Here is a 12285-nt window from a genome sequence, read left to right as displayed (position 1 = left end):
TGGGTTCCAGTGATGCTCCTGCCTCAGCCTCCTGAGTAGCTGGGATTACAGGTGTGTACCACCACGCCTGGCTAATTTTTGTATTTTTTTAGTAGAGATGGGGTTTCACCATCTTGGTCAGGCTGGTCTCGAATTCCTGACCTCATGATTCGCCTGCCTCGGCCTCCCAAAGTGCTGAGATTACAGGTGTGAGCCCCCGCGCCCGGCCTTTGTTAGGCATTTTTGCATCTATGTTTATGAGAGATATTAGTAAAGTTTTCTTTTTCTTTTTTTTTTTTTTTTGAGATAGTCTCACTCTGTCGCCCAGGCTGGAGTGCAGTGGTGTGATCTCAGCTCACTGCAACCTCCGCCTCCCGGGTTCATGCCATTCTCCTGCCTCAGCCTCCCAAGTCGCTGGGACTACAGGTGCCAGCCACCACCATGCCCAGCTAATTTTTTTATTTTTAGTTGATGGGGTTTCGTCCTGTTGGCCAGGCTGGTCTTGAACTCCTGACCTCAAGTGATCCGCCTGCCTTGGCCTCCCAAAGTTCTGGGATGACAGGCGTGAGCCGCTGCACCCGGCCTTTTCTTTTTTTAAATTGTAGTAAAACACATCACATTTTAACTATTTTTAGTGTGTGGTTGAGTAGTGTTAAGTGTATCCCCATTGTTGTGAAATTGATCTGCAGAGCTAAGACTCTGCACCCGTAAAACAAGAACTCTGCATTTCCCCCTTTCCCAGACCCTTGTAACTACTTCCACTTTCTTTCCTTTTTTTTTTTTTTTTTTTTAAATTTATTTTATGAAAGATGAGGCCTTGCTCTGTCAGCCAGGCTGGAATGCAGGAGTGCCATCATAATTCACTGCATCCTTGGACTCCTGGGCCCAAGGGATCCTCCTGGATCCTCCTGCCTCAGCCTCTCAAGTGGCTGGGACTACAGGTATGTGCCAGCGCACCTAGCTAATTTATTTTTTAAACAATTATTACTATTTTTTTTGTAGAGACAGAATTTCTCAGGGCTGGTCATGAACTGCTGGGCTCATGTGATCCTCCTGCCTCAGCCTCCCAAAGTGCTGGGATTGCAGCGTGGGCCACTGCACCTGGAGCCAGCTAATTAACTTTTTTTGGGGGGCTTTTTCTTTAAGAGATGAGTTCTTGCTATGTTGCCAAGGCTGGTCTTGATCTTTTTTTCTTTTTTAAAAAATTAGGTTGGGCGCTGTGGCTCCTGCCTGTAATCCTAGCACTTTGGGAGGCTGAGGTGGTTAGATCACTTGAGCCTAGGAGTTTGAGACCACCCTGGCCAACATGGTGAAACCCTGTCTCTACTAAAAAATACAAAAATTAGCTGGGCATGGTGGTCAGCCTGCCTGTAATCCCAGCTCTTCTGGAGGCTGAGGCATGAGAATCGCTTGAACCCGGGAGGCGGAGGCTGCAGTGAGCCAAGATCGCACTACTGCACTCCAGCCTGGGAGACGGAGTGAGATTCTGTCTCAAAATAATAATAATAAGATAAAAATAAAATACTTTTTTGTGTGTGGACATGGAGTTTTGCTGTTGCCCAGGCTAGTCTCAAACTCCTGGCTACAAGCGATCCTCCCACTCAGCCTCCTTAAGTGCTGAGATTATAGGTATATGTGTCTACTTTCTGTTTCTGTGAATTTGTCTACTCTGGATACCTCATATAAATGGAATCACATAATTTTTGCTTTTTGTGACTGGCTTATTTCACTTAGCATTAATGCCTTTAAGATTCATCCATGTAGTAGTGTGTATCAGAATTCCCTTCTTTTTGTGGCTGAATATTCCATTGTATATATAGACCACATTTTGTTTATGCATTCATTTGTTGATGGGCATTTGGGTTGCTTTCAACCTCTTGGCTATTGTGAATAATGCTGCTATGAACGAGGGTGTGTAACTCTCTTTGAGATCTTGCTTTCAATTCTTTTAGACATATTCTGAAGGGGATTGCTGGGTCATGGTAATCCTATTTTTAATTTTTCGAGGAGCTGCCACACTGATTTTCATAGCAGTTGCCCCATTTTACCATTCCACCAACAGTGTACATGAGTTCAGATTTTTCTAAATCCTAACCAGCACTTGTTATTTTCTGAGTTTTTGGTTTGTTTTTGTTTGTTTGTTTTTTTTAGCCAACCTAATGGGCGTGATATTTTATTGTGGTTATGATTTGCATACCCCCGATGATTAGTGATGTTGACTATATTTTCTTTTTTGAGACAGAATCTCACTCTGTTACCCAGGCTGGAGTGCAGTGGCACAATCTTGGTTCACTGCAACCTCCGCCTCTGGGTTCAAACAATTCTCCTGTCTCAGCCTCCCAAGTAGCTGGGACTATAGGCGCCTGCCACCATGCCGGGCTAATTTTTGTATTTTTAGTAGAGACGGGCTTTCACCATGTTGGTCAGGCTGGTCTCGAACTCCTGACCTCAGGTGATCTGCCCGCCTTGGCCTCCCAAAGTGATGGGATTACAGGTGTGAGCCCCTGCACCCAGCCAACCATATTTTCATATGCTTGTTGGCCATCTGTTTATCGTCTTTGGAGAAATGTCTATTCAAGTCCTTTGTCATTTTATTTTGTTTTATTATTTTAATTTAATTTCTTTTATTCATCTCATCTCATCTCATCTCATGACAAGATCTCGCCCTGTCACCCAGGCTGGAATGCAGTGGTCTGATCATGGCTTGGCTCCCTGGAGCCTCGACATCCTGGGCTTGAGTGATCCTCCAACGCAGGCTGGAGGGCAGTCGTGTGATCTTGGCTCACTGCAGCCTCTATATCCCGGACTCAAATGATCCTCCTGCCTTAGCCTCCCAAGTAGCTGGGACTACAGGCATTTGCCACCATGCCAGGCTAATTTTTTTAATTTTTGTACAGAATACAAAAAATTTTACCGTGTTGCCCAGGCTGGTCTCAAACTCCTGGCCTCAAGTGATCCACCTGCCTTGGCCTCCCAAAATGCTGGGATGACAGGCGTGAGAAACCCATATGGCCCAACTCCTACTTTTATTGAGCTTTTTCGTATTGTTTTTGTATTCTCTCTTTCACTTATGTTTGCTGTCATCTTTTTAGAATTTCCTTTCTTCTAGCTTTGGTTGTAACTTTTTTTTTCTAGTTCTTTGAGGTATAGCGTAGATTTGAGATCTTTATTTTTAACTGTGTGTGTAACTTCCCTCTTAAGACTTCTTTCCCTGCACCCCAGAAGTTTGGTAGGTTGTGTTGTAGTATTCATTTGTCTCTGGGAATTCTTCTAAGTTGGCTTGTTACATTTCCTTTGACTTTAAGAGTGTGGTGTTCAATTTCTACTGATTTGTGGATTTTCCAGTTTTCTTTTTGCTGTTGATTTCTAGTTTCATTCCATTGTGATTGAAAAGATACTTTATATGATTTCAATCTTGAATTTGTTAGGACTTGTTTTGTGGCCTAACATGTAGTCTGTCTTGGAGAACGTTCCATGTGTACTTGAGAAGAATGTATTTTCTGCTGTTGGTGGGTGGAATGTTATGTATATGACTGTTAGGTCCAGTTGGCCTATAGTATTGTTCAAATACTCTATCGCCTTATTCATCTTTTGTTTGGTTGTTTTATCTATTATTGAAAGTTGAGTAGTGGAGTCTCCTACTATTATATTGTGTTGCTTTTATTTCACCTTACAATCCTCTCAAAGTTTGCTTCATATATTTAGGACCTCTGGTGTTTGGTGCATAAATATTTATAATCGTTATATCTTCTTGGTGAATTGACATTCTTTTTTTTTTTTTTTTTTTTTTTTGAGACGGAGTCTCACTCTGTCGCCCAGGCTGGAGTGCAGTGGCAGTGCGATCTCAGCTCACTGCAGGCTCTGCCTCCTGGGTTCACACCATTCTCCTGCCTCTGCCTCCTGAGTAGCTGGGACTACAGGCGCCCGCCACCTACGCCCGGCTAATTTTTTTGTATTTTTAGTAGAGATGGGGTTTCACCATGTTAGCCAGGATGGTCTCGATATGCTGACCTCATGATCTGCCCGCCTCGGCCTCCCAAAGTGCTGGGATTATAGGCGTGAGCCACTGCGCCTGGCTGACATTCTTATCATTATATAATACTCTCGTCTCCTATAACAATTTTTTTTTTTGAGACGGAGTCTTGCTCTGCCACCCAGGCTAGAGTGCAGTGGTGCGATCTTGGCTCACTGCATCCTTCGCCTCCCGGGTTCAAGCAGTTCTCCTGCCTCAGCCTCCTGAGTAGCTGGAACTACAGGCGCGTGCTACCATGCCTGGCTAATTTTTTTTTTTTTGAGACAGAGTTTTTGCTCTTGTTGCCCAGGCTGGGGTGCAATTGTGTGGTCTCGGCTCACTGCCATCTCTGCCTCCCAGGTTCAGGCAATTCTTCTACCTCAGCCTCCCAGCTAGCTAGGACTACAGGTGTGTGCCACCACACCCAGCTAATTTTTTGTATTTTGTAGAGAGGGGGTTTCACCATGTTGGTCAGGCTGATCTCAAACTCTTAACCTCAGGTGATCCGCCCACCTCGGCCTCCCAAGGTGTTGGGATTACAGGCGTGAGCCACCACGCCCAGCCCAAATTTTTTTTTTTTTTTTTTAGACAGAGTCTTGTCGCCCAGGCTGGAGTGCAGTGGCGCTATCTTGGCTCACTGCAACCTCTGCCTCCCGGGTTCAAGTGATTCTCGTGCCTCAGCCTCCTGAGTAGCTGGGACTACAGGCGCCTGCCACCACACCCAACTAATGTTTTGTATTTTTAGTAGAGCGGGGTTTTGCTGTGTCGGCCAGGCTGGTCTCAAACTCCTGGGCTCAAGTGATCAATCCACCTGCCTTGGCCTCCCAAAGTGCTGGGATTACAGGTGTGAGCCACTGAGCCTGGCCCCAAATTTCTCTTTTTTTGTTGTTGAGACGGAGTTTCACTCTTGTCACCGAGGCTGGAGTGCAATGTTGTGATCACTGCAACCTCTGCCTCGTGGGTTCAAGCGATTCTCCAGCCTCAGCCTGCCAAGTAACTGGGATTACAGGCGCCCGCCACCATGCCCGGCTAATTTTTATACTTTTAGTAGAAATGGGGTTTCGCCATGTTGGCCAGGGTGATCTCAAACTCCTGACCTCAAGTGATCCACCTGCCTCAGCCTCCCAAAGTGTTGGGATTACAGGCGTGAGCCACCATTTCCTAAGTGAGCACAGCCGTTCACCTCCCAGATAGGGAATCAGAGCTTTACCAGCAGCCCAGAAGCCCCATTTTGCCCTCTTCCAGTCACTGCCTTGCTTTCCTTTTTTCAAAAGTAACTACTATCCTGTCTTCTATTCTGACTTCCATGGATTATTTTTTCCTGTTTTTGAACTTTATATATGTAAAGTTCACAAATGGAATTGTACCGTAAGTGGCATTGTACAGTTCATATTTTAAGAAAATTGACCGAAGTATGAAAAAGAACATATAGACAGGTAGACGAGTGCACGTATCATCCATGCTCAGCTTGATGAATTTTCCAACCAAACACATCCACACAGCCAACATCTGAATCAAGACACTGCCAGTACCGAGAAGGCCCAGCTGTGTTCCTTGTAGTCACTGCCATCCCCTGCCCTCCTTCGCACTCTGAGCAAACCGCTTTTAACAACACAGATTGGCCGGGTGTGGTGGCTCACTCCTGTAATCCCACCACTTGAGAGGCCAAGGAAGAAGGATTGCTTGAGCTCAAGAGTTGGAGACCAGCCAGGACAACATAGTGGGACCCTGTCTCTACGAAATACAAATAAAAATTAGCTGGGCCTGGTGGTGGTGCCTGTAGTCCCAGCTGCTTGGGAGGCTGGGCTGGGAGAATCATTTGAGCCTAGGAGGCCCAGGCTGCAGTGAGCTGTGATTACGCCACTGCACTCCAGCCTGGGCCACAGAGCGAGACCCTCTCTCAAAAAACAAAACAAAAAACAAAGAAAGCCACCAATTTGTTTTTATTGTTATGTACTTTTTTGGAATCCTACAGTTTGAACTCTTTGTATCTTACTTGAATTCAGCATGGTTGTGGGATTCATTCATGGTACGAGCAGCAGTTTCATTGCTGTATAATTTTCTTTTGCATAAGTATGTGGCAATTTATTTTTCTAGTCTTTTCCTAGTAGACATTTTGGTTTTTGTAGCTTGTGGCTGTTTCGATTAGAGCTGCTGTTAGCATTCTTTTGCTGTACACTTGCACTCATTTTTGTTGGGAATTATTGGGGGAGAAGATAGGTCCGTGTTTAGTTTTAGTAGGTTCTTCCTGTTTTCCTGTATGGTTGTATTAATTCACACCCCACGTGGCATTGTGTAAGTTCCAGTTGTTCCGTATCTTTGACAGCACTTGGTATCGCCAGTCCTTCATATTTTTCAAAGCTCATTTCTTTTTTTTGAGACACAGTCTTGCTCTGTCGCCCAGGCTGGAGTGCGGTGGTGCGATCTCCACCCACTGCAACCTCTGCCTTCCAGGTTTAAGTGATTCTCCTGCCTCAGCCTCCCGAGTAGCTGGAATTGTTGGTGTGTGCCACCATGCCCAGCTAATTTTTTTTTTTTTTTTTTTTTTTTTGTATTTTTAGTAGAGACAGGCTGTTACTCAGGAGTTCCTTCGATTTTTTTTTTTGTGTTTTTGTATTTTTGCCATTTTGGCCAGGCTGGTCTTGAACTCCTGGACTCAAGTGATCTGCTTCGGCTTGCCAAAGTGCTGGGATTACAGGCATGAGCCAACGTGCCTGGCCAAAGCTCATTTCTTTTTAAACTACTCATTTATCTTTCAATGTAGATATGAAATCTGCACTATAATTTTCATTTTCCGGTCAAAATGTGGCCATCTTAATCCCTCACACTCAAACAATTATTCCATCAGCATCAGTTTTATGAATTGAGAGATGTTTTCCCAAGTGAAAATGTTCTGGATTTCTGTGGGAATCCGTGTGGAAATGAAACCATTTGCCCTGTGCCACGCAGCACAGGACTGTCCCTTCTCATGCTGATGAGATGCAGAGCAGCCCCGTTCTGGAAGATTCCTTGCAGCCTTGGCTGGCAGCCGGCGTCCGTGCCTCCCAAGGGTTCTTCCCTCTGTCGTTTGAAGGGTTCTTCGTGATGCCACAGCGTGCCCGAGGCTCCCTCAGTGACGAGCGCGATTTGCAGGGGTGGCCCTGGCAGAAAGGGTTGAGAAGGTGCAGACCTCCCCAGAGACTGTGTGTGCTCATTTCCGTGGAAAAAGGACAAGGAGGCAGCAAAGACAGACCCAGCTGCCCAGGAAAGATTCAAATGCGATTTTACAGAACATCTGCCCTAAGTCAAAACCAAAGAAGGATTCCTTTTTATCAAAACTTCACTAACACAGAACATGAAATTGTTTGGCTCCTCCTTCTCATGGAGTTACAGGACCTAGAAGGCATGATGGATGGAGGATGTCAAATGTGATTTTCCAGGAATCGAAATCTGTGAGTCAGGGAGAAGAAGCGGAGGGCAAGAGCCAGTTGAAGGAATTTGTTTTTCTTCTTTCCTTCTAGTTGCCTCTTGAAGTGGATTTAACTAAAGCGAAGAGACAAGATTTTGAACCGTCTGTGGAAGAGGCAAGATACAACAGCTGCCGACCGAACATGGCCCCGGGACACCCACAACTACAGGAGGTGACCTCCCCTTCCAGACCAAGCCATGCTGTGATACAGGGGGACAAGGACTGCAGCTCCCGGTATGCGGCCTAAGTCCCCTTCCTTTCCTCTGCGGCCCCTTCCTATGTCACGGGGGCTGCCTGCACTCACGCCTTCAGAGCCAGCCAGCCGTGCGTGTGCTCCCAGCAGCCGTGGCTGTTGCTCAGGAGCCCCTGCTCCCCGCTGTCCTCTCATGCAGAAGCCTGACCTCATCCGCCCTGGAGAGCGAGGCCACGTACCAGCGGAAGCTCCGGCAGAAGCAGCTGCAGCAGCAGTTCCGGGAGCGGATGGAGAAGCAGCACGTTCGAGTCCCCACGCCGTCAGCTGAGAAGAGTGAGGGTGACTGAGGGGTGGGAGCAGAGCCCTGGGAGGTGTCTGCAGGAGGAAGTGTAGTCGCAGGGCCTTCTGATTCTCTGCGGTAACCCTGGGCTGGCTCCAAACCAGGCCTCGCTGGGACTTCTCTCAAGCTACACGCAGGAGAGATGAGCCCAGGAAATTCAGATATTTAAATCTGCTGTACATTTTCCCGTTTCTAAAGACAATGATTTTTTTTTTCCCCCGTGGAACTAAGTGGGCCTTGATAAAATCTTCTAGAATTAGAAATTTCAGGGTAAAGAACTTTTTTTTGCTTCAAATGCTTTGGCCATCTCTACGTTAGAAAGCCTTGTCCGGGCACGGTGGCTCACGTCCGTAATCCCAGCACTTTGGGAGGCCAAGGTGGGCGGATCACTTGAGGTCAGGAGTTTGAGACCAGCCTGGCCATCATGGCGAAACCCCGTCTCTATTAAAAATACATAAAAATTAGCCAGGTGTGGTGGCGCATGCCTGTGGTTCCCCCTACTCGGGAGGCTGAGGCAGAATTGCTTGAATCCAGAAGGCAGAGGTTGCAGTGAACCAAGATCGTGCCACTGCACTCCAGCCTGGGCAACAGAGTGAGACCCTGTCTCAAAAAAAAAACAAAAAAACAAGCCTTGTGTTTCTGAGATATCTTCGAATACCAGGCAAAACTGGGATTGAGAATAACGGGAACTTTGGCAGATTCTTTATCAACTTTAGTTTATTTCAGAGTCCAGATTGAGTGAGAATAGTGATGCCAGACGCCTTCTTCTCTTTCTTCTCTGTCTCCCCACCTGTTCTCTCCTGCCCATCCAGCGGTAGGTAGTCGTTACTCAGAGAGTGGAAACAGAGAAAGGGCTTGTCTCAGACCCATCGAGCTTTTGCCCAGTTTTTCCCTACAAATTGTGAAGAAGATTCACAGAGGACTTGCTTCATGGCTGGTTCATTCATTTGCCCCTCAGCACTGACAGGCTGAAATTAACATAAAAACCAAAACAGAACCACTTCCTGTCCTGTGGATATCCTTACTGTTGAGTTATTGCAGGTGTTTAGCTTCTTAACCATTGCAGAAGCTCCCGGGTAGATTGTGGAGGAAGCTGCCCTCCAGGCCTTTCCTGCCCCTTGGCAGACAACCCCAGCCATTGTTATTTTAATCCATTTCACACATCAGATTTTGGCTGAAGATTTTGTTTGTTGGTTTGTTTTCAGACAGGGTCTTGCTCTGTCACCCAGCCTGGAGTGCAGTGGCGGGATCAGGGTTCACTGCAGCTTTGACCTTCCTGAGCTCAAGTGATCCTCCTTCCTCAGCCTCCTGAGTGGCTGGGACTACAAGTGCATGCTACCACACCCGCTAATATTTTATTTTTTGTAGAGGTGGCGTCTCGAATTCCTGGTTTCAAGCGATCCTCCCACCTTGGCCTCCCAAAGTGCTGGGATTACAGGTGTGAGCCACTGTGCCTGGTCAGATTTTAGTTTAAGATTTTGTTTGAGCAAGGGTTATGGCTGTAACAAGCAAGCCAGCCACTGGATTAGATGGCCTGTGAGAAACCTTTTACTTTTGCTGTGAAAGGAGAAAGAAACTTGTTTTTCCCACTGGTGAGAAGAATTCAAACCACAGACAGATCTGTAGGTAGGACTGGGACTCGGGAGTCTGAAGTTCTTTTTACTGGCTGAAGCAGCGTAGCCCTAAGCGGTGTTGTGCTTCTGAGTGTTCCCTCTAACAAGAGGGGAGTGGACTCACGCTCTGAAATCCCATGCAGTGATGTGATTATGACTTGTCCTTTCTCTCCTCTGTGAACCGTAGCAGCGCCTCCGGCCCCTCCTTTGACGCACAGCACTCCTGTAACTGTCTCAGAACCACTCCCGGAGAAAGACTTCCTTGCAGGAGTGACTCAAGAATTAATCAGTAAATACCTTGAAATGCTTGTAAGCTACTGTCCTGTATGTTTTTAGTAGCCACAGAATACCTTTTAGGCAACATAAAAATCCTCATTTTCGTGTGGTTTTGTTGAGGGGGTTCTGGCTGATAGCATATGTCCAGTTCCTCTTTGGTCCTAACCAAAGGGAAGTGTACTTTTAGGGGGAGGGGAGAGACATTCCAAAAACTTTCAGAAGGTACTCAAGACATGGAATTTCTGAGGGCCAGTTTTTCCAGTGCTTTCTGTGAGAATACTTCATTATTTGCTGATGACGCACTTTTCCTTGACCTCTGTAGAGACTCTTGAAGACAACTCTGAAAAGTGGGCTGTGACTCCCGATGCAGGGGATGGTGTGGTCAAGCCCTCGTCTAGAGCAGACCCAGCCCAGACCTCTGACACACTAGCCTTGAACAACCAGATGGTGACCCAGAACAGGACTCCACACAGCCTTTGCCACCAGAAACCACAAGCAAAATCTGGATCTTGGGACCTCCAAACTTATAGCGCTGACCAACGCACAACAGGTAGCAGAGAGGTGTTTAGGCACAAAAATCAAAGGGAGATCCTAGCTTTAATTCTGGGAATTTTTGAGGAAGGATGACATTTCATTTAAAGTTTGATAGAATCGGGAACTTCTATTAGGGAATGGCACTGCAAGTAGAAGATAATTGATTTAAAAGCCAGAACTTTTCCTTTGGGCTCCTGACTTCAGGTGCAGCCCTTTTCAGCTCCTGATAATAGCAGGAAGCAGAAACGACTGCATGGAGAGCTGTCCCTCCCAGCAGCAGGTCTGTCATGAGCACGAGGCCGCTCAGTCTAGGAGAATCATCTGCCTTCCTCCTAACAGTAATTCTCATTCTTGGGCTTAGTCTAAATTAGGATCATTAATATAATCCAGAAATCATTAGCTGTCAGTTTATTTTAAAATTATGGCAGCTACCTTTAAGCCATTTTGTCTTCCATAGGAAACTGGGAATCTCATAGGAAGAGCCAGGACATGAAGAAAAGGAAATATGATCCATCTTAACTGAGGCTCAGGCCACATGATTGGACTCTGTCACAAAGGGACTTTGGAAAACTACTTTTTGGTCATGAAATTGTTCATCGCTCCTGGAGAATGAACATCATTGCGATTTATCTTGCTTCATTCTGAACCTTATCAAGAGGATCTGACTGAGAGCCCACTGCAGTTAGAGCTGAGCACTTTTGAAAAGCTTGTCCGCCACTCTAGTAGGGAGAGGCTCTGGACAGATGAATACCTTTTCTTCGGCTTGTGAGGCTTCCCACTATTTATTACTGACTATTATGTTAATAAAGATGGACATTTTAGGAATCACCAATGGCTCCTTGCCCTCAAGCAATATAGGCCAGACTTGGTCCTAAGCACCTGCCTCAGCAATTGTCTACGTTCAGTTGTTTTGCATAATGTCTGCCTTCTTTCCTTTAGGGTCTATGCCTTTAATGTTGTCCACATTAAGCACTGTGGATCACGACAGGAAAAAGGTTGGAGCAGTGCTTTTCACTACTTTGTATCAATCCAGGCTACAATCTTCATTTAATATAAATAATTTATGGGTTTATGACGTTACAATCCTGCATTGTTTCAAGACTGACATTTTTTTCCTAAGGAAGGAAATAATCATCTAAGACCACGAAAAATGGCTGTTTTTTTTTTTTTTTTGAGACAGGGTCTGGCTGTGTTGCCCTGACTGGAGTTCAGTGGTGTAAACACAGCTCTCTCCACAACCTCCTGGGCTCAAGTGATACTCCCACCTCTGCCTTACAAAATACAGGGATTACTGGTGTGAGCCACTGTGTCTGGCCAGAAAAGGCATTTTCGAGAAAGCAAATCATATACCTTATTAACAAAATAGAATATATATATATATTGCTTATCCGCTTATCTGAAATGCTTGAAACCAGAATTGTTTTGCATTTTTTGAATATTTGTATACACATAATGAGACCTTGGGGATGGGACCCAAGTCTGAACGTGGAATTCACCTGTGTTTCGTGTATATGCCTCATACACATAATTTTGTGCATGAAACAAAGTTTTTGTATAAGAAGATACACTGCAGCTGAAGGGGGCTGGGTCTTTTTTTCTCTTAGGGTCACTGCATAAACTGTTGTATGCCTGGTGCTTTGCGACTTGTCACACGAGGTCACGTGTGGAATTTTCCACTTCTGGCATCACGTCAGTGCTCAGAAATTTTCTGATCTCGGAGCATTTCAATTAGGGATGCTCAAACGCAACTGTTTCTACTTCCCCATTTCAGGTGTGAGATGTAACCCACCTTGACCATAAATTGGCTTTTCATAGTGCTCAGATGTTTCATAATTCTTCCCCCAAAATAATGAAGTTTGCAGTTTAATTTTTTTTTTGGGGGGGGGGGGG

At 45.7% G+C, this 12285-nt stretch overlaps 1 protein-coding gene across 12 annotated transcripts in view; it reads left to right on the top strand.

The window, feature by feature from the left end:
- RAD52 (RAD52 homolog, DNA repair protein) overlaps nucleotides 1-11220 on the top strand; it is a 30678-nt gene extending 19458 nt beyond the window's left edge. For 3 of the 12 annotated variants that reach the window (XM_055357522.2, XM_055357521.2, XM_063694556.1), the window contains 6 exons: nucleotides 789-920; nucleotides 7492-7673; nucleotides 7832-7971; nucleotides 9773-9874; nucleotides 10184-10411; nucleotides 10853-11220. In XM_055357522.2, coding sequence (XP_055213497.1) covers nucleotides 789-920; nucleotides 7492-7673; nucleotides 7832-7971; nucleotides 9773-9874; nucleotides 10184-10411; nucleotides 10853-10914 — 846 coding nt within the window. In that variant the 3' untranslated portion in view covers nucleotides 10915-11220. Of the gene's footprint in view, nucleotides 1-788; nucleotides 921-7491; nucleotides 7674-7831; nucleotides 7972-9772; nucleotides 9875-10183; nucleotides 10412-10852 lie in introns of those variants that run through there. The other 9 variants (XM_055357523.2, XM_063694554.1, XM_031000611.3 and 6 more) reach the window with 6 other exon arrangements.
- Nucleotides 11221-12285: the final 1065 nt, after the last annotated feature.

The sequence above is a fragment of the Gorilla gorilla genome, chromosome 10 (assembly GCF_029281585.2).
Source record: "Gorilla gorilla gorilla isolate KB3781 chromosome 10, NHGRI_mGorGor1-v2.1_pri, whole genome shotgun sequence".
Classification (NCBI taxonomy): Eukaryota; Metazoa; Chordata; class Mammalia; order Primates; family Hominidae; genus Gorilla; species Gorilla gorilla.
The sequence above is the reverse complement of the archived record's forward strand: the minus strand, read 5'-3'. Positions and strand labels throughout refer to the sequence as shown.